The sequence below is a fragment of the Euprymna scolopes genome, chromosome 13 (assembly GCF_053919585.1).
Source record: "Euprymna scolopes isolate OS-2025 chromosome 13, ASM5391958v1, whole genome shotgun sequence".
NCBI classification, from domain to species: domain Eukaryota; kingdom Metazoa; phylum Mollusca; class Cephalopoda; order Sepiida; family Sepiolidae; genus Euprymna; species Euprymna scolopes.
Window position 1 is genome coordinate 125,978,713 of NC_136494.1, and position 25,539 is coordinate 126,004,251.

Below are 25,539 nucleotides of genomic sequence, written 5' to 3' on the forward strand. Positions count from 1 at the left end.
CTGTAGACGTAGCTATAGGCCCAAGTTCAATATGATGTATTCGGTGATGTTATGACGGTTTTTAGTAGGTTAGGAAATGTTGTGTTTACGATATGTCATTCTCTCCTAAGTTCAACAAGTTTTAACAATTTAATGACAACTAGTTGATGAAACCCTTCAATGGCACTGAACACATGCGTTAATATTATTACAGTATGTTATAATAAATTACTGTAACTCTTCAGGAAATGAATCATAGTTATTCCCCTTAACCGGAACTAAGGATTCCGCCATATTGATTTTGCCAAACACGTGTATATATTTTAAGCTGATAAAACCTTTACGAAAGGCATTCTTATTCATCCTTCTTTTATCATTTCAATTTTATCAGCTTAAAATAAAAAAAATGGACAAATTACTGCGGCCAGACAGATTTAACACAGAACCAACTGCTCCGAATTCGGAAAAAATATACAAACATAGGAAGTTAACATTCGAATACTATCTACGCACGTTAAATAACGGCCAAATCGAAAACAATGCGCAAAATCTTTTCGCTTTTATCAATTCTGTCTCGGCGACAATTTTCGAAATTATAAGCGACGCCACGGATTACAACGGCGCCATAAAAACGCTAGACGCTATTTATATGAAACCAACAAACATTGTATTTAACAGACATCAACTCCTGACAAGTAAACAGAAACCGACACAAACCATCGACGAGTTCATGCAACAATTAGAAGTATTCGCTAAATCTTGCGAATTTCAAGCGGTAAGTGCCGAGGAAAACAAAAAACAATATATACGGGACGCGTTCATTAGCGGCATCTCGTCTTCGTCTATCCGTCAGCGCCTACTTGAAAAACCTTTCTCGACGCTACAAGAGACATTTACAGTGGCTAGGTCCCTAGAACAAGCGGAGAAGCATACGGCCAGCTTCGATTACCACCCGAGCGTAACAGCTACCGTAGTTCAACCAGAAGAAACTCCCTTAGCCGCTGTAAAAGTAAATACATTACAAAAAGGAATTTGTTTCTTCTGTGGGAACACACGGCATGCACGGGCGATGTGTCCTGCGCGTAATGCCGAGTGTAGAAAATGTAAAAAAAATGGCCATTGGGCTAAGGTATGTAGATCATCTTCCTCTCCTGCTGCTGTGTTGTACGACCCGGACTCCCCCCCCCCACACAATCTCTCCTGACTAGGAACGGGTGCCAAAGACACCACCTACACCAAATGCGAAATAAATGGGCAGGTAGTGAATGCTATGGTAGACTCCGGCAGCGTGGGGACGTTCATTAGCAAAAATACAGCAAGAAAGCTGAAACTTTTTGTTATTCCCAAACTGAAAACCGTAGCATTGGCGGACCCGAATCATCGGCGAAATTGTTGTTGACATCTCTCTAAACGGTAAAAACCACCACGCCATGACGGTGGAAGTAATTAAAGACCTGTTCACGGATATGATTGTCGGAAAAGACCTTCTAAAACAATATAAAACTGTGACGTTGAAATTCGACGGTCCCAGGGAAGAACTGGTTATTGAAGCCATGGGTAAGAGTAACAGTTTTCCATGTATCAAATTTTCTCCTCCTCCCCTCTTCTCTCATCTTTCTACTCGGACGACCCTATTGCCACAAAATCTCGTCGTCACTCATTCACTAACAACATTTTTATTAAAGAGGAAACTGCCAGAATGCTGAGGGAAGGCATAATAGAGCCCTCTATATCTCCTTGGCAAGCCCAAGTTTTAGTGACCTCTAACGAGAATCAAAAAAAAAGAATGGTGGTCGACTACAGCAACACCATAAATAGATTTACAGAACTAGATGCCTATCCCATGCCTAACATTACTAAAATGATTGATGACATAGCTCGATACAACGTTTTTACAACACTTGACCTGAAGTCTGCTTACCATCAAATCCCAATTAGTCACGCCGATCGGAAATACACAGCATTCGAAGTAAATGGAAAACTTTACCAATTTACTCGTATCCCTTTTGGAGTCACTAACGGAGTGAGTGCCTTTCAAAGATGCATCGATGGCATTGTAGAAAGAGAAAAATTAACAGATACTTTTGTGTATGTAGACAATGTCACGATATGCGGAAAGGATCAACAAGAACATGATTACAACCTTCAAAGGTTTTATAATGTAGCAAAAAAATGCAACATCACACTCAACCAAAGTAAGAGCATCATTTCTACTACTTCTATCACACTTCTTGGGTACACAATCCAGAACAACCAAATTACTCCTGATTACCTGAGGCTAAAACCACTCTTTGAAATGCCACCGCCTCTAAATTTACAGTCGCAAAAACGAATAATTGGTATGTTCTCTTACTATAGTAAATTCATTCGAAATTTTTCTGATAAGATACTGCCGCTGAACCATAACAGGGAGTTTCCACTACCTCCGTCTATTCTAAATTCTTTTCAGACGCTGAAGACCGACTTAAGTAATGCCACCCTTATAACTGTTGACCCGGACAAAGAATTTGTAGTGGAAACTGATGCCAGTAAATACTGCATTGCTGCTACGCTGAACCAACAAGGTAGACCCGTTGCATTCTTTTCTCGGACACTAAGCCCGAACGAGATTAGACATGACGCGGTCGAAAAGGAAGCTGCTGCGATTGTCGAAGCTCTTCGAAAGTGGCGACACTTCTTACTCGGGAGACATTTCAAAGTTATTACAGATCAAAAGAGCGTCAGTTTTATGTTCGATAATAAGAGAAAATCAAAAATTAAAAATGATAAGATATGTCGTTGGCGGATCGAACTATCACAATTCAAATTCAGCATTACTTACCGCCCAGGAACGGAAAATACAGCTGCTGATACGTTTTCTCGCATCTCTGCATTAACGCACACTTTGCAAGACCTCCGCGACTTGCATGCTACACTATGCCATCCTGGAGTCACGCGACTCAGCCACTTCATCCGGACAAGAAACCTTCCTTTCTCTTTAGAACAAATTAAAAACATAACAGACTCGTGCCCCTCCTGTCAGTATTTGAAACCTAAATTTGCCAGTTGTAACAAAGGAACACTCATACAGGCTATACTACCTTTCCAGCGACTAAACATCGACTTCAAAGGCCCTTTACCTACTTCTGTACGTGGTAACAAATACTTACTCACCATAATTGATGAATATACTCGCTTTCCCTTTGCCTTCCCCTGTAAGGATATGACTAGTAAAACCGTGATCCATTGCCTAAACCAACTATTTGCTATTTTTGGCATGCCCGATATGATACACACTGACCGGGCTGCCGACTTCCTTGCAGGAGAAATCAAAGATTACTTACGTGGCAAAGGTATCACCACCTCTAAAACAAGTAGGTATCACCCTGAGGGTAACGGGCAAGTTGAGAAGCTCAATGGAACTTTATGGAAGGCCATCCAAACGATCTTACACTCTAGCAACATGAAACTGCCTCATTGGGAAGATATACTACCAAACGCTCTCCATTCAATCAGGTCGTTACTATGCACTGCCACCAATACGACTCCTCATGAGAGAATGTTCAAATATAGTCGTAGATCTTCCTCCGGAACTTCTGTTCCCACTTGGGCGAAACCAGGCCCAGTATATGTCAGAAACCATACTAAGTCTAGTAAGCTCGACCCTCCAGTAACCCCTGCTACCTTATTAGACATCAACCCCTACTATGCTCATGTACGACTACCCTCTGGTGCGGAAACTACTGTCAATGTGCAAGACCTGGCCCCTAACTCCTCAAACCAAGAAGACGAACACGATGAAAACAATACTGCAAGCCCTGAAGCCTGTAAAGAACCGCCACCTGACGAAAACAATATCGACGTGGAGGAGAAGAATCCCTTACCTGATCCTGAACATATCCATACTAGCCAAGATGTGGATGCTGAGAACAAAAATCCCTGTGAGTCAGTGCGGAGATCGTCCAGAATGCGGCGATTTTCAAGTAAATATAAGGACTTTTAAACCTAGTACCGAACAGACTAAATTTAACTTCTGTAATTCCATACTTAATTATTGTTGAAGGGGAAAATGTTATAATAAATTACTGTAACTCTTCAGGAAATAAAGCATAGTTATTCCCCTTGGCCGGAACTAAGGATTCCGCATATTGATTTTGCCAAACACGTGTATATATTTTAAGCTGATAAAACCTTTACGAAAGGCATTCTTATTCATTCTTCTTTTATCATTTCACAGTATATTACAGCTCGTGCAATGTATGCGTTTATGTTATTATGGTACGTGATATAAATTATGTCTAAAAACAGTAACTGCGTCTGTAATCTACAGCATGTTATTGATCAGAATGTCTGATTGGCAATATTTGCGTTCTTTACATGTAAGTGTGCAGCAAATTGATTCTATATATGAAAATCGAATAGACCACACTTGCGTAAATGTATGCATTATCGCTCATGGCTGCTGGGAAACAATTAATAATATGTCTTTAAAAAAATCACCAAAAATAAAATTATCTATGGAAGAAAGAGCCACAAGACGAACCATTTAACTTGTCTAGAATCTACAGGTGCGAAAAATAACACAACTTTTGGTATTAAAATACACAAGTAATACAGTATTTTATGCATAATTTTAAAATGGAAAATCATAGAAATCAATAGCAAGGCTAGTAATGATATGGGATTCACAGCTGGAAGCAGGACGTTATTTGTACCTTATTATTTATTTGTACCTTATTATTTATTTGTACCTTATTATTGAAAATGTATTTTGACGTTGATGCTAAATTTGGTAATCTTATGGAATTGTTATTGGATGGGATTAGAAATATTTGAGTCATGCAGAATCTGATTCTGAATTTTTTTTTTCTGAGGATTAAAAAATGTGCCATGAATTTTAACATCATCGTTCATATCCACCAATGAAATGGCGAGATGATAAAGTATTATCTATTGGTTTATAGGATTAAACAGCAACAAAATAAAACAATAAAAAAAAATTATTTTATCAAAAGCTTTTGATTTAGCAGCTTAGAGACAATATCTCCCACTTCAGAAATTATATTCTTCCAAGCCTATTATCGAATTGATCTTAATGAATGCAGTTTTATAGTAAGATTAACAGAAAGATGCCATTTTTTTTTTTGTCTCAGAAATTTGCTCAAACGAAAAGAGTCTTTAGAAACATAACACTACAAAGAAATTAATTAAAAAAAAAATTATGATCAAATTTCTAAGCACGTTTTTAATCTGCTAATCGGAGAAATAAAGTGAAAAGGCAAATGTTTTATAATTTTCTGAACGATCATAAATTTCTCGTTTTCCCTACGATAAAATCGAAATTAATTCGTTCATTTTTCGAATGTTTTATTATTATTGTAATTTTTATTATTATTTACTCACTAGGAGTAGTCACACAGGCCATCATCAAAGATTTTTATTTGAGAACAACTTGTGGCATTCTCTGGAGTCTGAGTGAAAACAGGTGTCCCCAGATTTCTAGTACTCTCCACATTTTTCGATAATCATTGCAGTTTAATATGCATTATCATAACAGCCGCTTACCATCGATTTCTCGTTGGCGGCGACCATGGGTCTTCACTGGAATTTGGGTGGCAAAAAGCCTCCTTAAAGTCCCAGTCTTCTTTGCCCTCATCCAGTGGGATGTCTGGTTAGTACTTTCTCTCCTTGATTTTTCCATCCTCCTTGACCCTCCTCGCTTATTTGGTGTGGCGTCAGTTTTTGATAACACACACACACAAAAGAATCGAGGGAAGGTAGGGGGTTAACTAACAAATATACACTTCCAGTTTTCATGATTCCATGTAATGCTCTTTTGTGTTTTACATTTGTAGCATTTTCTGCATGCCCAATTTGTGCCTGTTGTTCATGTGTATAAGTCTCTGCATTCAAGAGTTTCCCTTAATGTTTTAGCAGTTTTTATTACTGTTATCCATTGTATCTTATCAGTCATCCCTCTGATTCCAATCTCTCCCATTCTTTTTTCAAAGTTTTTCTGTATTGTTCCTAGCGCTCCTACTATTAGTGGTGTTATCTTGACTTTTTTCATCTTCCATATTTCTTTGAACTCTCTGGCCAGTTCATTGTATTCATCATCATCATCATCATCAGCATCATCATCATCATCATCATCATCATCATCATCAAAAACTTAGTTCTGGAGCTAGCAATATAAAAAAAAAATCACCCAAAGGTCCTTAAGAAGAGCTGTTGTAGGAAAAACCGTTTTTAATACAATTTTCTACAATTATGAGAACATGTTGATGGTGTATTTCTTTATATTAAATCAATTTTAAGGAAATCGCAAACCAAAAAATGTCACTAAAAATAAATTACAATTTATTTATCGTGACTGGTCAGGAAGTCACAGAAAAAAAACCACAGGATAAAAATCACAGTTAATTTATAGTGGAAATTTATGAAGTGCCAGAAAAGTTGAGAAAGAAATTCAATGAAAATATTCCAATTGCATAAAATTTTGTTTAAACTTGTAAAAAAATTGAAATCATCAGTGAGAATATCTTAATCATTGACAGTTAATCAAACAGAAATGTCTGTGCTTAATATTAATTTTTAAAAACAGTAAAATAATTTCTATTAAAGAAAGATGCAGAAATATTGCTAAATTACAACGTTTGTTCAATTAATCGTATCCAATCAATCGATTACAATAGAATTTTCGTTTTTGCTCTTAAGAACCTAGAATGACAACTTGTGTTTACTTAATTGTATACAATGATCATTTACAAATATATTGTGTTTCTGTCTTGGATAATTTAAAATAGCAACGTGTATTCAACGTGTATGTAAAAATGTATATAAAATAGCAACGTGTATGTTGGTCGTACATCAGTTGATTTATAATTGATTTTATTTTGATTTGATTTTAACACTACAGCCTTCTATTTCTCACGTGATCCTTCATTTCTAACTAGTTTTATGCTTCAAGTTCTTAATATATTCAAATATCTTTTCATGGTGTAAAATTCTGTGCAATTTGTTTCATGCAGTCATTTTCATACATTAACTTTTATTTTTATAGAATTTTGTTTGAATCTTTTCATTTGTCAAATATTTAAATGTTTCCATATGGATTCACTGCTTTTTTTTTCAAACAATTATTACACTTACTATTATTATGATGCTTATACTGTTGGTTGTTTTTTACAAATTCCGAATCCAGTCATTTTGATAGAAAACTTTTATGAATTTGAAAAGTTATGCAAAATTATATGTATATCACTTGATGCAGTTTTATGCCATGGCTAGAATGTTGATGCAATTATATAGTTTTTAAAACAAATTTAAATGTTGGTCTTATATGACAGAAAATAAATTGATCTATAACTAATTGATATTATTTTGACATTTAAAATGAGATTACTTTTATTAGATAATACAACCTTCAATACTGCTGACATTCCACACCAAAAGATGCTGAAAGCTAGTAAGACTGAGTTTTGCTTGGCCAAATAAGATACATTTAACCTCAAAGATCTAAAATTAAAACGTAAATTTTTAGAAACAAACCTAAGTGATTAGATTCATAAGGCCATATTTTTAATTAACCTGCAAAACATATTAAAAAAAACAATCGATTGTTGATCCAGCATGTCTAGAAGAAATGGTAGAAAGGTGAAGAAAAAGAGATGAACTACCAAGAAGATACTGTGATAATATATGTTTATGGGCTTCCAGATCAATCAGTGGTCATGTTTGGCACAAGAGCCCACATTGTTGAGCAAGAAAGGACTAATAGGTGTGCAAAAAGTCTGATGAACAAAACGGGTTAAAGATTATGTACAAGTACAAACCTTAAAATAATATTAAATTTGAGTCAGATTTGACAATTATAAACATACACGCTTGAAAAAAAGTTGGAGAAACGATTTTGTTAAGATCTAATAAAATGGTCCGTGATAGGAGAGAAAAATTAAGTTTGAAGAACTTTGCAAAAATATAACATCTTAAGGACACTAAAACAAAAGACGTTCGTATAAAAGAATACAAAAAATGTATTCGACAGCAATGTAATAGGTAAAATCAATTGGCGTGTCCAACATCTTATAAATTATTAGTTGTTGGACACGCCAATTGATTTTATCAAAATCTTTACTACGAACAAAAACAAATGTAATGAAATATTTTAAATAAATCGGAAAAACATATGCAAAAGCAGAAAACAATATGTCTGAAAGGGATCATGGAAGAATGCAAAACAAAGATAAACCACTGAACAGATACAATAACATATGTTGCTGGACTTTAACATCATTCAATAAGCTAAACAAAATTGATAAAATATCATATAGGATAGAGCATCTACAACATATGTAGAAAAAAAAAAATGCTATGTAAATATATGTGACCATCGTTTGGTGAAAATTGTACTTTATACTTTGGCACTAAATAAACTCCAAAAGATTTCATATTTAGTGCAACAGAAGAAGCATAGCAGAATATGATGTTTGTGAAATGGCTTCAGCTGTGGGTCCTCAATTGGCAATAAATTAACAAAATGTCTTGGGAAATTTCCCTCGTTTGAAAATGAAAATGTGGTCATTATTCCAAAATACATAGAATCAATGCAATTTTTACCAAAACATGACAATGTGATTGAATTATTTTACTTACAAGTTGATCAGCGTACTATGATGATGAAGATTTACTTCCACTCGAGATTGGTATTTTGGGAAAAATGATGATTTTTTGTTGTTGTTTTTTTAATCATTTTTAAAGAAACCTTTATTGCTTGTAATTCAGCTGTGTTGATGGAAACATTATTTTGCTGCGGGTGAAACTGTGATCGGTGGTTTAATTACATAGGTGTTAATAGTTAATCAAACAAACATTCTGCAGACGATTTTATAGAAACCATTTTGTTTATTATTAGCTTTATGTCCTCGTATAATTGGAGAGAGAGAGAGACAAAGAGAGAGAGAGAGAGAGAGAGAGAGAGAAGCAGACTTCATCCTTTTCTGGCTAATATTTTAAGAATCCATCTACTCCCTTAGATTAAGTAAAATCAAAATTCTTAATCCTCATCTAAAATATTTCAGAATATATTATTTTTTGTTCTAAACAAAGGGAAGCTATTGCCAAATATAGAATTACATTACTTTTAAAGATACTGCCTGTATGAAAATGATTCCGATCCCGTGAAAGTATTTTCTGGGAGGAAATAAATTGAATTTCATTTGATAAACCAGAAGTAAATATTGAATTATTCAGAAAGGAATATGTTTTGTTTTATGTTCGCCCGTAACAAGGCATATCGTCACTTGGATGTAAGGGGCTACTATTTGAGACTATGCCTATGCCTAGGAAAGATTAACAAGATGTTGATTTACATTACATTTAAACTTACGCATATTAGTATAGCGAGGGAAGCAGGTATCAGGAAGGGACTTCCAAAGTCTAGCTTGTCGAGGGAAGAAACTATTAAAATAGAAAGCTTTCTGGCATTTAGGGACCTCAACAGTGAAGGGATGGGATTTTATTGCTAAGCAGGTTTGTCGGGGATATGTACGTTGAGGGGCACAAGTGCAACGAGTTCATCAGAGCAAATTTCATTAAAATATTTGTAAAACAGGCAGGAAATGCAACATTGCGGCGATGTGACAGGGGTTCGTGCTTAGTTGACAAAGTGGGATTTATTAGATTGAAAACTCTTTTTTGGATCCTATCCAAGAAAGAGAAGCTAGTAATAGACGCACCAGCCCAGATATGTCAACAATACTTCATGCGTAGGCAAATGGTGGTCTTGTAGAGGTACAGAATAATCTCAGATGTGAGTAGTTTTCTAGCTCGATAGAGGGATTCTACTTTTATTGCAGCAGCTTTTGCAATGTATTTGTTCCAGTTCATATTGCTCGCAAATGTTAGACCGAAAAGAAAAGCAAATACAATAAATAACAAGAATGATTATGTGTCAGCTTGATTGCCAAGTGCATACATATAGTGTGCTTTGTTATTTTCATAACAAGTGCTCGACTGAACTCCAATCTACGATTACTCCTTTACCAAACTTTCACAAAAAACACTCGACTAGCTATAACCACTATATTCGATTTCCCCCAATCTCTATCTGTGCCTAAATCCAAACGTAGATTCCAGCTTCTTTCTCAGAATTGCCCGTCTGTGGAACACTGTTCCATTGGCCTGCTTCCCGGGTGAATACAACATAGTAGCCTTAAAATCCAATATAAACAAGTTCTTATTGAGTCGTGCCCAAAAATAATCAAAGTCTACCCAATTTATACCATTAACGATTAATAAGCTACCACCTTACGTTCATTACCCTTATACTCAAGTGGTCTTCAGGCCTTGATTAGTGGTAACTCCAAAGAAAAAAATAAAGCTTGTGTATAACCCCAAGGGGCATATGTTACATTGCGTTTCATTAAAAGAGAGAGGGATTAGAGAGAGTTCTTGTCTTGAGAGAGTCTTAGGAAGAGATGCTTAGAAAGAGTCGTATTACAGTGAGGGATGTTGTAAGACTCAGAGAGAGAGATTTATTAAGAGTTCTAGAGAGATTGTTCATGTTATTATTCTTATATATTAAAAAGTTCATTCCTTAATTGTTTCATGGTTTATTCTTCACACGGCCGTGTTCCATCACCAAGAATTCAAAGTCTCACATTTTTTTCTTGAAGTGACGTCTCGCTCCTAGACGTCTGACTCCCTCTGAGTTTCTTCATTAACTGACTAACTCTAAAGTTTTTTCTCTATCCCTCGAACTTTCTATTTTCCGTGACGTCATACACATGTTAAAACATGTGCATTCTTTCACGTGTCCTGGAAATACGTGTCCAAAACTTTTCCTATTTCTACAAAAGGAATTTTAACCTATATTCAATATGTTAAAACATTATCTTATAAGCTGCATTCTTTCAATTTAAAATTTCATAACAAACTTGATAGTTAACATTCTTTACTTGAAATATTTATCTATTTCTAAACAAATGTTTGTTTTACATTTTTAAATTCTCACACGTAATCTATTTCTAAACTAGATTACGAGGTTCGAATTCCGCCTATGCTATTTCATTTTCATTTTAAACTAAATTCTCCATTTTTATACTTACATGAAAAGGGGACAGCCCTTATCATGTAACACATATTCTTTGGTCTTTATAATAAATGGGAGAATTCTTTGTTAGCTGTACAAGTGGATGCCACAAGACCCCACTCCTGAACCGTAACCCTAATCGAAACTGACTTGATTTTTCTTTTTTCTGTACATGAATCCCGAGCTACAGCGGTGTTTGCATTGAAAGAAACTGACTTTACTTTATTATATAGAAGAAAGAAGAAAAAAATATAATATAATGTATAACTTTTTAAAGCTAGAGGTTTTAAAATCACTGTTGCTAGTTTATATCGAAGGAATGATGGATCATGTTTCTGTATGGAATGATAAAATTCCTTATTTCTTTTTTATAAAATATTATCTTAACCAAATATATAATAATTAATAAATAAATAAAAATATTTTCATCCGAATAAAAATATTCCTTACTGTTGTTTAAAAACTCTTCAATGAAAAATATCTTAAGCTTAATCTTATAATTTGGAATCTGAATAAAAAATATTTATTGTTGTCGTAAGAAACTGAATAAAAAAGGCAATAAGAAATTTGAAACAAATGAGATTAATGTAAAAGGTTGCATTTATATTGGGTAATTCCTATCCATGCCATGACGTTTGCTTTTTTTTTTTTATTAAGGAAGTAGAGTTGTTTTACGTGGTTTTTTATATTGCATCAAACATATGTCAATTTTAAATACACTTTACTAACTTCAAGAATCATATATAAAAGAGCTGAATGTAATAAAAGCGGTGTAGAATTAATAATAATTTTATTGATTATCTTCGTTGGCGAGAGTGGTAGTATGGGTCCATGTGTATGGACGTAGACTAAAGGTTAGGTAGTCCTGGATATGACCTTAAACTATATCTGATGGTGAGGCCCCAGCTTGCGGGCTTTGGGGTAGTGTGGAGCCACCCTTCAATTGCCATTGCTCCCAGGTGCACTCTGACCCAGAGTAGTAGTACCTGTTAGGGTCCCAACAATGGGTTAAATAGAAAACGACTTAATAAAAACAAATATATTCTATTAAAAATATTTTCTTGAAAATCATTGGATTCAGCAGTAAATAACCTGAAAAGTGTTGATACACGGTAAAACAAAAACAACCAACCAACCAAAGGTTAGGAAGTTCTGCTCGAGTAGAAAGTTCATGTGTGTATTGACGTCAGGGTCCAGCGGTAGCCATGTTAGATTATTTATCTCCTTGTTGAAGTTGAACCCATGGCCCAAGGCCCGAGTGGATAAGTTTGGGGATTGATCCAAGCCATGTGGAGTTGTTGCCAGAAGCAGGTGCTAGCTAAGAAAGAGGAAGCTGCTGTGCATGTAAGTTTTTTATATAAACTTTGTCACATGCTCAGCTCGCCTGAGTGATGGCCTCTGATTGGATAAGTCAGAAGGAAAGTTCACTTGTATCAATAAGCAATGAGCACATAAACCGAAGGAAGATTCAAACTCTTAAACCCGCAAGGTGTTGCTGCTGCTGCTACAGAGCTGTTTCGTTGTTTAGATTAAGAATATTACATTACCTAATCAACTTATGGACGTTATTCATAAGAGTAGCATCCATATAAAGCACAATTGTCTATGCATCTGTATGCGTGTCCAACTTAAATTAAATAAAAACTACAAAACAAAGCCTATTTTTGATTGGCGTTACTCTGGATAAATAATACAAACATTTAGGGGAAAAAAATGATTAATTTTTTACCCTAAACTGGTTCCGAATGCGCCAAGAAGGGCCCGTTTTTCAAGACATTTCATGTACTAACTAAATGAAAGTAACTCTGATTTTTAATCGAGGAGTTTCTTCCCTTATGCCGACTAATTCTTCAAGGAATCTATATAAAGGAGAATTGTATGCGTGTGTGTGTTCAGAGATAGGACTGGGCTGAGTGGAGAAGAAGGAGGGATATGGAGGGAAACATGTGGATGGAGAAAGAGAGATAAACAGACAGATTGAGAAAGACATTTTAATAGAAATCTGTTTCACTTTTGCCCGAGCAATGCCAGGTACTTCTGCTAGTGTAATATTAAAGGTGTATTTTATGCAGTTATATAGAGATTTTGTCCGTCTGTCAATCATAATTTTTCAATCTCAGTTTTTTTTTTTCAATGTAATAAATATGTTGAAGAATTTGTCTCATTTCAAAAGATCATAAATCTTTGCAACTTTTAAAAAGATTTTTTTAATATTGTATTAACAATAAATTTCCAGCAAATAAAGCAGATGCTATGATTGAAAATCGAAACCGAAAACTTGAAATCATCAGTCTGCACTTATACATGCTGAACTATTTACACATTCTTTTGACAAGAGCTTAAAAGATTACCTTAAGAGAATAATCATAGCTTTGATGTGACGTCATAGATTTATGATTTGCATCATTTTTCAAAACATGAATTCAAACATAAGCAATAATAAAAAAGTAAATGATTCAGTAAACATTATAAATAACGTTGGAAATTATTTTAAAAGTCCAAAATAATTTAATACTACTAAGACAAATCTCCTGTCCTTTAAATCTTTCAACCGCTAATTACTATTAGCATTCTACCTAAGAGACCATTGTTCAAACTCTCCAGTTTAACATTCACAGCCAACATCATTTGGAACAATTACATTGAGAACATTATAAAGGTTGCTACAAAAAAGGTGGACTCCTTCTACAATCCTAGAAAACTTCTAACACTTGCCATCTGTTCACGCATGAAGTATTGTTTCTACATCTAGGCTTGTGCATCAACCATTATTCTCGCCTTTTTAGATAGTGTCCAAAAAAGAGCCTCTAATCTAATTGGGTCCACACAGTTCAATATGCTCCAGCCCTTGTCTAATCGCAGCAATGTTGCATCGTTCTGTTTGTTTTACAAGTACTACAGTGGAATGTGCTCAGACGAGCTTGATACACTGCTGCCTCTTCAACGCAAATACACTCAACAATGCCATCGATTCATTGTAGAGGTTCCCAAATGACAAGGATCTTTCTACTCTAATAGTTTCTTTCCTCGAACTGATAGCCTTTGCAATTCTATCCCTTCTTTGTTTCCCTGATTGTACCAACATGCAGAGATTTAATATAATGTAAACTGCTACACAGCATTCTATTTAGAATGCCATAAAAATCTGGCTCCTAATTTTACAATAGACCCTTACATCTTAATGGCAGTGTGTCTTCTTTGTGAGTAATTAAAGTATGTGGATGACTATAATACTCCTCATCTTGAATTGAACATATTGAGAAGTGATACACAAATTACCATTAGCGTATAAAGCGATGCTCTTTGTGAAAACAAATCGAGCCTAGGTATTTCGGACGATGTCAAAACCTTGCTAATTCAGGATTCACACAGCAGCCGCCGATTAGTGTAATGGTTAGGAGCCTTGACTGTCATACAGGCGGTCAGGTTTCGATCCTGGCTTGAGGTAGTTGCCTGTCTAACCGCACTGATGAGCTGTGAAACAGCGAAATAGTACTGTATGTGGATAATGATCCTCGTCTTGAGTTGAGCATATTGAGAAGTGATACACGAATTACCATTAGTAACAAATCCAGCGGAGGTATTTCGGACGATGTCAAAACTCACTACTCGCTCAGCAGCGTAATGGTTAGGAGCCTTGACTGTCATAAAGGCGGTCAGGTTTCAATCCTGGCTTGAGGTAGTTGCCTGTCTAACCGCACTGATGAGCTGCGAAACAGTACTGTATATATATATAACTTTTACTACATATTGGTGTTAAAATCAATTTAATATTTAACACATAATTAGCGTTAGCATCCATAGGGCCTATAATTCTAGTTTGTCAAAAAATAAACAATTAGCTCAAACGATAGGAAGAATCATAATAGTAAAGTAACTGTGCCTTCCTAAAAATGATTTTCTGTCTCTCTGCTTGTACATCGGTTTATCTGCATGGAAACAACCAGAAATGCAATTATAATCATCACATGTGCTGATTCAGTATCACCCTTAACTGGTTTTGATAAAAAAGAAAATAATACGCTAATAATCGTTTGCTTGGAATCAGCAGAACCAACTTCGTGTAAGGTACGTAGTGCAGAAAAAAATTAATTCTTACTGGTAAATGTTCGACAAATAACACGGAAACTAGATCAAACAGTCATTCAGCTGTTGGTGATTTTTTTTTCTTTTCTTTTTTTTCAATCAGTTTCTAAAGTTTGCACATGGATACGTCAAATGGATGGGATATTTTCAAATAATAATATAGCTAAACATAAGTAAAGTGAGAAAGAGAGAGAAAGAGCGATAGGAAAGAGGAATAAACCTTTTAACTCTTCTATTTCCTCAGCTAGAATTCCTGGTCAACAACGAGTAAAGCTGCTAGATTTTATAAAAGAGTTTAATCTCCAAACTGGAACTATCGACACATAATATAATCCCTTAATATTCAATGTTAATTCTGTATTTCAAAGATTACATTTTGTTCTACGCATTATTGTCTTCACACAAAAAGTTAAAAATTAACTAAAGGAGGCCGAGATTTTATTGACTTAAATATAAAGAAAATAAAATGTGTTCATCTATTATATAAACCTCACCTGTCTCTTTAAATGTATATATATATATATATATATATATATATATATATATATATATATATATATATATATATATATATATATATATAAGGCAACCTTTCTAGGAGAAGCAAATCTCTGATTTAAAAATACATAAAGCGGGAGACCAGTACTCGCATTAAGTTGGTCTGCAGTTTAACTTGTTGCTGGCTATCTTGCTCTTGCTTGTTGCTGGGTCTCAACATTTTGAACTGAAAGAGAGACTTAGCTGTCGCACAAAGCTAAGACTCTGTAACATCATCTGTGTATAGATACTCCCTCAGACATTTGTCTATTAAAATGGACCTGTGGCGATGAAAGTCATTTTTGGGCTCATGGACTTTAAGTGTCTGAGGGAGTGGCATTCGTCTGACAAGACGTTGCAATCATCATCATCATGTATGTATGTATGTATGTATGTATGTCTAAAACTTTTGACAGATACGATGGATTTTCACGAGATCGGTATCGTTTTGAAGCTCGACCCTTCGGACAACAAATATCGAAAAATTGGCCAAAAGCATTAATCTCTTCACCATCAACTGGGCAATTTTCTACAGGAAGAGGTTGCATTTTTCGCCGATATTTTCGAAAGTCATCCTCTATTTTCGATTGCCTAGCCTTTATTTAAATCTTCGTCATTTCCGTTTTGGCGATGGACCAGCAAAGACGTCACTTTTTTTTTTTCACGTTCTTTTCCTCCTTCACGGTATGGGTTTAAGCCTGCTTGCCTACTACCACTTCGGGCATCCAGGCTAGTTTATAATAAAACTAGCATACTGCTCGGCGAGCCTGGTCGTAAAATACGATTAAATATGATATTTTAATTTATGCAAATTTCGTATTAATTACTATAGCGCCGATTCTCTACTGATTATTATATTGCTCCCAATATACAAAGACATGACAGAAAAGAATTGACATTAAGATAAATATTTTTCTTAAGATTAATATATGCTTATTTATATTTACAGATAAGAATAGCGCTGAAATAACTCATGGAATCTCATTAAAATTGCATCTAACAACATTGAAGCATGCGACGAACCAAAGGAGCATCAGAATTATCAGAATCGTGGGTTAACATGTAGGTGGGCTTAATCAATGCAAAATAGTCTTTTCTACTGTTAATAGAGTGATCGTACAATTCACAAAGGGAGGACAAAGTGTGTACAAAACCTAATCCAGGTCGCCTCGGGACCTCTGAAAGAACCTTGCGTCTTGTGAAAAGAAATGCTGAAGAGGATTCTCAATGCAAAGCCTCTAACATTGCAACACAAGCTGGTGTCAGTTCCAGAACCTGTCAGGTATCTTAACAAGCTGGACTACTATGGTAGAGCTGCTAGAAGGAACCCTCTTCTTCCTCCTGGCAATATCAAGCACAGAAAAGATTGAGTATGTGAAAGGGTGGAGAAACCTATGGCCATTTGGACCAATGTCATGATTTTCATTATTTGTCGACAGTGGAAAGATATAGGTATGAAGGCTCCCTCAACAAGAGTTTGACATAAAAAGACTGCAGCCAATGCTAAAAAATGGGGTTCTCCGTTATGGTATGGAGTGCAATTTGGAGTGATAGTCGCTCGGACCCGATGGAGTACAAACGAAACATCAACTCTGCTAAATATGTTTCAATATTACATGGAGTACTCCTACCAATATTCTCTTTGGTGGGCGGATCTAACTTGCAACAAGCTACCACGTGACTATGAAAAAATGTATATATATATATGTAATTTAAAAAAAAAACAATTTCTACATTTACTTCTACAATATGCCTGAGGATGATAGAAGCACTTCTGTCGAAAGTGCTCGCGATTATGGATCCAACTTATACAATTTCGAGAAGGACACAAAAAGGACTATTCAGAGATTGGAAAAGATAAAAATGAAAATTGTAAAACAGAATAACTCCGTGCTATTCAATAATATTTGTCTAAATATATATATATACATATATACACAAACACATACATATACACACATATATATATAAACATACACATACACACATACATACATACATACATACATATATATATACATATATATATATAAGTGAACGTTTCTCTGTGTGTGTGAGCGCGCGCGCGCGCGTGTGCGTGCGCGCGCGCGCGCGCGCGTGTGTGTGTGTGTGTGTGTGTGTGTGTGTGTGTGTGTGTGTGTGTGTGTGTGTGTGTGTGTACATTTCCTACGAAATAACTCTGTCAATTTTCAATCTACAAACTCGAAATTTCATATACAGGGTACTGAGATTTGGGAAGATCGATGTGATCGGTTTTCGGCCAGAAATTTGGCTGTTAAGGGGTCAAAGTTCAACGATTTGACCTTTGAGAACTCTACCAAACTCCTCCGACAATTTCGGGTCTAAACACTTGAAATTTTAGATGTGAGTTCCTTGGACATGGATCTAACTTAATAACTTGATTTGATCCCAAAACAATCAATTTTAAGGGATCATAATAGGGGTCAAAGTTTAAAAAAATTGACCCTTTTTTGTTTTTTATGCTCAGCATACACCTCCAAACACCCGGGGAACGCCAGGCACCCGTGCTAGTATATATATATATATATATATATATATATATATATATATATATAGTGTAGCTTAATCGCCATATATATTTTATAAATTACTAACTAGCTCTACCTACGTATTGAGCACTTTTGAAGTAAATACTTAAAGTTTACGCATAAGTCTATACTTTCGTATATTAAATTTATGTGAAAAAATGAAGTAGTTATATATATATATATATGCATATATATATATATATATATATATATATATATATATATATATATATATATATATATATGCATATAGGACAATAAAATGCCAAATAAATAACACCAGATATTAATCTATATATATCTATAAAAGTGAGAATGTATGTGTGAGGATACTTCAGCCTATATACGCAATGATTTTTTTATCTACAGACTTCAAATTTGGTATATAGAATATTTAGACACGTGGAAAACTTTTTTCTAAGGTGTCAAAATTGAAAAATTGGTACGTGGTGGGGGGAATCATCGGATTTTTATCTGTTTGCTGTTTTACGGATGCACATGCGTGAATTGCTTGCATGACAGATTACTTATGTTAAGAATACGTAGGCTTGAAAAAACTTTTTAAAGATCGTGTTAAGCTGGCTTAATGGTTATCCTACATGACTTACTGTCTTCAGGTTTTGGTTTCGATCTCAGTTAGAGTATTTCTTTTTTTACTCAAAAGAAGTGAACTGTTTAGAAAAAAATAATAATACCCCTACCCTCGAATGGCCTCCGGGCCTTCATAAGTGGTGACTCCTTTGTAAAAAAGAAAAAAAACATATCTTAGTTTCTGTATGAATTAAGATAAAATATTTATGCGTATTTTATGACCGGGCAACGCCGGCGGCCTGCTAGTTTATTATAAACTGCTTTAAAAACAGTAATATAGATTAGGCATACAAATAAATGTGTTTATGATTTTGTTTTCAATTGTATATAAAGTATTTCAAAGGATTATGTTGTATTATTGATTTAAATAACGGTGATTCATTTTGATGATTATATAGGTGTGATAAATTAGGTGTATCAGAATTTTTTGGGAATTTTTGACACCCCTAACACGAAACTGCAAATAAAATACTAAAAAAATCGCAATTTCTCTTTTAAAAGTGGGTTGTTTATTTTCTTTATGGATTATACTTCCAAAATAAACTGTCAAAGTTGTATAAAAAGTAATAGAAATATTATTTTTTAAAAAAACATTTTTTTACGTAACGAAATCAATTGAATTTTACGAGTTAAATATTTTTCAATTTTTAAAAATCTATAAAAAATTTTCTATTGATTCAATTTTTACGATATTTTCAGGGTCAATGTGAAATTTTATGCTCTTTGTAATAAACTGAATATAACATTTTAGACAAACGTTTTTTTTAATTCACGCCCGCCATTTTGAAATGTCTATTAAAAAGTAAATAATTAATTCACTCGCCAAAATCTTATATATCAAAAATTAAAGATAAATAAATAATATAGTCAAATTTAAAACAAAAAATAAGTGTTTTTTTTAGAAATTTACCTGTAAAGTTCGAAGTTTAAAACCTTTTTTTTTTTTTTAAAAAACACGTTTTTTTTTTTTAAATAAATGAAACCTTGGTCCTTTTCCCTTTAATTAAAAAAATTAAGGTTTTAATTACATTTTTCGAGTAGTTATATGCTTGGAAAGACAGGGGGTCAAATTATTCAATATTTTTTCATGCATTCGTAAGGTCAGTTTCTGACACATCTAGTGATAGATGACCAACACTTTTGCATTCATTCATTTATATATATATATATATTTTTTTTCTTCCTTTGAAGATTGTAATGCCGGATATGGGGCAGCCAAACCAGCTGCCAACATTGCCCCGGTTTTTTATTGAAACCAACCGAGAGCTCTTTTTATTATCCTCGCTGTTCTCTTAAGTGCAATTGTGTATGTGTATGCGTGTGTAGCACAATAAGAGCTCTTTTCGGAGAAGCTCATGCTTCCCACATGTAAAAGCTTCATACCGGACTTGCCTTGTACTCACAGGAAAGCCTATGGAACCAAATCGGTGCAGTTTTCATTCTGAAATGTTAGCGTACATCCAACCTAGAGATTGATAGATGTTTATTAAAGCTCAGCATGACAGCGGTGTAAAAATGTCAAACACAACTGACACCAGGATTTAAAAAACAGAAAAACAGAATAACATTTCAGTCTCTTTGTTTTTAATAGGTGTCAGTATTTTTCTCTCCCTCTCTTTCTTTCTCTGCATATTTCGTATTTTTTAACAAAGAACTAGCGAGGGGGGGGGGGGCGACCGACTTTGCCCGGTCGTAAAATACGCTTAAATATGATATTTTAATTTGTCCAGATTTAGTATATATTATTATTATTAGGGCTATCACAAGAGAATATTCCTTTCATTATTTTGACTCTCGAACATATATCAGTTAATATCTTATATGTTTTAAGATAGAGTGAAGTGGTTCTCAATTGATTAACTGAGTTGGATATATACTCGAGAGTAAAAACAATGAAAAGAATATTCTCTTATCATAGCCCTAATTATTATAGAGTTGTGATTTCAAAAGTAAAAAAAGTATTTGGGTGCCATCAGCTAGAATCGAAAGCAAAACTGTAGCATACAAAGCTGATGACGTTACCACTGTACCAACATAACATGCATATGAACTGATTGAAAATTAATTATAAACCTAAGATGAATGTACAAAATGGATAACGATTTTTACAATTTTGACCCATATTCGACCCCTTAAAAATTATTTTAACTGGCTAAAGACCCATAAAAGTTTGGTCCGTAAAAAATACAGTCATTTGAGGTTCTACGACTTTTAGTTTCGGAAGATATAGAGTTTGAAAATATGGAGACAGACAGACATATAGCCTTTTATATATTAGACTAGCGGGGGTACCCGGCGTTGCCCGAGTGTTTAGAGGTGTAAAAGAAAAAAAAAGTGTTAGTAGGCAGGCAAGCTCAAAACCGTGACGTTGTAACGTGAAGGCGGAAAAGAAAATGAAAGAAAACGTGACATTTTACCGCTATGCTACAAGGCCATAGGAAGGGAAAAGCGTTCAAATTTAGCGATGTCAATCAAAACGTTGACTTGCTAGGTGAATGAGTTCACGCAAGTGCAAAATTGAAGGTTGACTGAAGGCCAGTTCAGCTTTCTGCTGTTTCATTTATTTGTTTCCCCACGATGTTGGGGAAAACCAGCTCCCCACAAAAAGGGAGTGTCCAAATGAATAGCAATTGCCTGATATGAAGGGTTTCCCCCACATTGATCAAAGCTAATTACTTTCTGGATGTCCTTGCAGAAAAGCCGGGAAGGTGTCTTCGCTTCTGATTAGTTTCGCTTTTATATGAAAAACACAAACAAACACGCGAGAGGACGGAATAGCGTGAATTTTATAAAAGTCGATCAAAATAAATGTAGATACACCGTCTGTTCGCAAATCGTAGATATTATAATCTAGGGAGTATATAAAAAGTTCTAAAAAATAGTACCCCCCCTGAAACTCCCCCCCCCAAAAGCCTTTCTTGGACATACAAAAACGTGCACGCCACTTTTGCCTTATATATATATATAGTAGCATGGGTGCCTGGTTTTTGGAGGTGTGTGTTAAGCAAAAAAAAAAAGTGGTAGGAGGCAGGCAGGCTCAAACCTGTACCGCAAAGGAGGAAAAGAAAGTGAAAAAAATTTGGGAAGTGTTTGCTATTGCGTCCATCGCAAAAACCGGAAGTGACAAAGGTTTAAAGGCTAGTCAATCGAAAATATCGGTGAAAAAAGCGACCCTTCCTTATAGAAAATACCCAGTTGAGGGTGAAGGAATTGATGTATTTGGCCAATTTTTCGATATTTGCCGTCCGAAAGGTCGGCTTCAAAACAATACCAATCTTGTGAAAATCCATCGCCTCTGTCGAAAGTTTTAGGCAGACATACAAACACACATATATACATACATGATGATTGCAACGTCTTGTCAGCCGAGTGCCACTCCCTCAGATATTTAAAATCCATGAGCCCAAATGTCTGAGGGAGTATCTATACAAATATGATGTTACAGAGTCTTAGCTTTGTACGACAGCTAAGTCTCTCTCTCGGTTCAAAATGTTGAGATCCAGCAACAAGCAAGAGCAAGATAGCCAGCAACAAATTAAACTGCAGACCAGCTTAATGCTGGTACTGGTCTTCCGCTTTATGTATTTTTAAATCAGAGATTTGCTTCTCCTAGAAAGGTTGCCTTCACCACGGCTTACGGGAGCCCTCTCTACCCATATACACACACACAAATGACACATATACACACACACAAATATACACGGTGCTAGTTGGCCGTTGACCCAGAAAAAGAGTTCATTCGCCCTTTGGAAGGTCTTGTTTTTAATCCTTCAGGGAGACTAGCCGCCCTCCTCACCAAACAAGTCTGGTGGGGGAACCAGTTTAGTTGCTGGTGATCCGACCATGAGGCAGGTAGTACTGGGTTACATGGTACCAGTAGCATATGACATGACCTGACATATACATACATACATACATGCATACATACATACATACATACATACATACATAAATTTAAAGAGAGAGGTAAGATTTATATTATAGACTATAATTCAGTTTTGATCTGATTTGTGGTTGGCGACAAACATAATCAGTTGAAGTTGAAATAGTAACGGATGGTCGCAAAAAAATTGTGATCTTGACTTTTCAAAAACGTGTTTTGAGATAAAGAAGATCCTCTTTTAATCTAATATATAAAAGGCGATATGTCTGTCTGTCTCTCTGTCTGTCTGTCTGTCTCCATATTTTCAAACTCTATCTCTTCTGAAACTAAAAGTCACAGAGCAGTGTGAGGGGCCTCAAATGATTGGATTTTTTATGAACCATTCTTTTATTGGTCTTTAGCGGGTTGAAATAGTTTTTAAGAGGTCAAAAATGTTTAAATAAATGTCTACTTCTTTTAAGAAAATGACTTGTAAAAAATAGTAGTAGAAAATTATTTTATACAAGTTTTCAAGTCCAACAACAAAGAAAAGCTGACAAAGAACACAAATCAGCAGATACAGTCGATGACATTTCAACCTCTTGGTCTAAAAGAGATATTCCTATAATTTCATCATGGTTCAATTCGGGGAGCTTGTTGCCATGCCTAAAACTAAACAATCGTTCCAGAAACGTCCCTACAACATGAACACACCACAACTTTGTCATATGTGTGTGTGTGTGTGTGTGTGTGTGTGTGTGTGGACGTACGTACGTACGTATGTATGTGTGTGTGCATGTTTCCAGAGCCATATTGTAAGCTTATTGCAAAAATAGCTAAATAAAAGTCTTTTTAGCGTTTTACCCTTTAAACAACATCATTCATTAATTAATAATAAAGATGCAGCAAGATTGATCCAGACAAAGCAATGCAAACCTTGGCTAGAAGATGGGATTCAAAGTGGCAATTATGAATTAAATGCTGAACAAGTACCTTTGCTATTTATTATAGTGGAATCACTAAAGACTAGCTCATTTACTGTCAAAACCAAATAGAATTTCTTTCAAAAGCCAAGAAATCCACAATAAGGTCAAACATCCAGTCGAGCTGGGGATGTTCTGATTCTTTTCAGGACAGAAAAAATGTTTGAATCATTCTACTGTTCCGGAAGATATCTCACTCATTCCTTTGCCTATATAAGAGGCAAATATGTCCTAAAATGGAATAGTATTGCCATATCTAGGAAGGAGTTGTGCAGACAGGGTACAAAAACAAAAAATCTGGTGGGTTGGGATGTAGTTTTCTTCTTCCTGCTACTTCTTTCTAAAAGAAGAGATGTAGCTCTATCGTTATTTTCTCGCCTGAGCTTCAATCTATGGTCCACCTATAAATCATAAAAATTTTTGTTGAACCATTCTTGTAAATAATAAATTTCTACCCAATTTTCATCATTGACCTTTATCCTCAAGTGGCATCTTGGCCTTGATAACTAGTGAATTTGTTATAAAAAAAAAAGATGTGTTGTGCAAGAATAATGCGTGGCTAGTTTACAGTCTATGTGTAATGCAGACAAAATTTCTTCAACTTGTAATGGTTTTGTGTTTTTAATGAAGCCCACAGCATGTCATTCCACGTCTTCGAAAAAGAACCCAAACCGAATGTACATGGTTATATTAAGTTTCTCTTTACTTTTTCAGGTGTTGAGTTGAGATGGTGATTGCAGGAAGGTTATACGTGTAGAAGCAGGACTCATCCCAATGTCACACCTCTGTGAACACTTAGAAGTGATTGTCTTGTCTGAGAACTTCCACAACTTTACCAGTTTCAAAATCTGGCCTCATTAACTCACATGCTTGCAACTCTATGGACTATTATATGTGGCACAGTTGAGAAAGACACCAATCGTACCACCTGCAACACCAAGGTCGAGCTGATTGTCAGGATCAAACTTTAAAAATTTCAAAGCACACACACACACACACACACACACACACACACACACAGCATCTCTCTTAAGACTCTGTGCTCCAGGATTAGGTCCCGCTTACATGGTTTCATTGTGAGAGCTGTATTTAGTGAAAAAGTTCACTAAGAAATGTATTTTAAATTTAAGAATGCGTCAATTTTTGGCCAAATTACTTTTCTTTTTTTTTCAAAAGGAGTTGAATTTATCTTGAACATCTATATTTTATTATAATTATAATTATTTTATAATTATTTTGAAATAATTTTTAATCATCTTTAATCAGTTTTTAAATTATTTATTGTATTTTATTATAATTGTAATTATTTTATAATTATTTTATAATCATTTTTTAATGTTTATTATATTTTATTATACTTGAAATTTACTTTATTTGCATAAATAGATTAATTAAAATTTGCTGTTTTATGCTGTATGATCAGAGACCCAATAAAAAATTAACGACTTACTAGAATAAAGTCCGTCCTACATCATTAAGAAAGATGGTGAAACATGAAGACCTATAGCGGTTATAACTATCATGTTTTTATACGTCACAACCTCGGATTGAATTAGCCGTCACTTATAATGCTTCACTTCCATTTCCAGACGTTTCCTTAAATTTTCATTGTGATTTCTTCGATGCTATATTTCTCACTTACTGGGGAAAACACGTTAATGGAGTAAAATCATCAGGAGGGGAGTGAGGAGTAACTTGGTCCCTTATTTGGAGTCACCTCTGTAGGAAAAAAAATGATATCCCGTTGTGCGAAATTGGATCCGAGCTGGAAAAATAAAGCTAGAAGATAAAGTTTTTTCTCCTTGCAGCTTATAATATGACGAACATGTCAAAACGTTCATCCAAGTCATTAGATCTCAATGACATCCATTACTATTGTTA

At 34.9% G+C, this 25,539-nt stretch overlaps 1 protein-coding gene across 1 annotated transcript; it reads left to right on the top strand.

Moving 5' to 3' along the window:
• Window positions 1-385: 385 nt before the first annotated feature.
• Window positions 386-24,384, top strand: LOC145292331 (uncharacterized). Its single transcript, XM_080138659.1, has 3 exons — window positions 386-1,108; window positions 2,429-2,698; window positions 24,373-24,384. The coding sequence occupies exons 1-3, from the start codon at window positions 386-388 to the stop codon at window positions 24,382-24,384; spliced, it is 1,005 nt and encodes a 334-aa protein (XP_079994785.1).
• The last annotated feature ends 1,155 nt before the right edge of the window (window positions 24,385-25,539 follow it).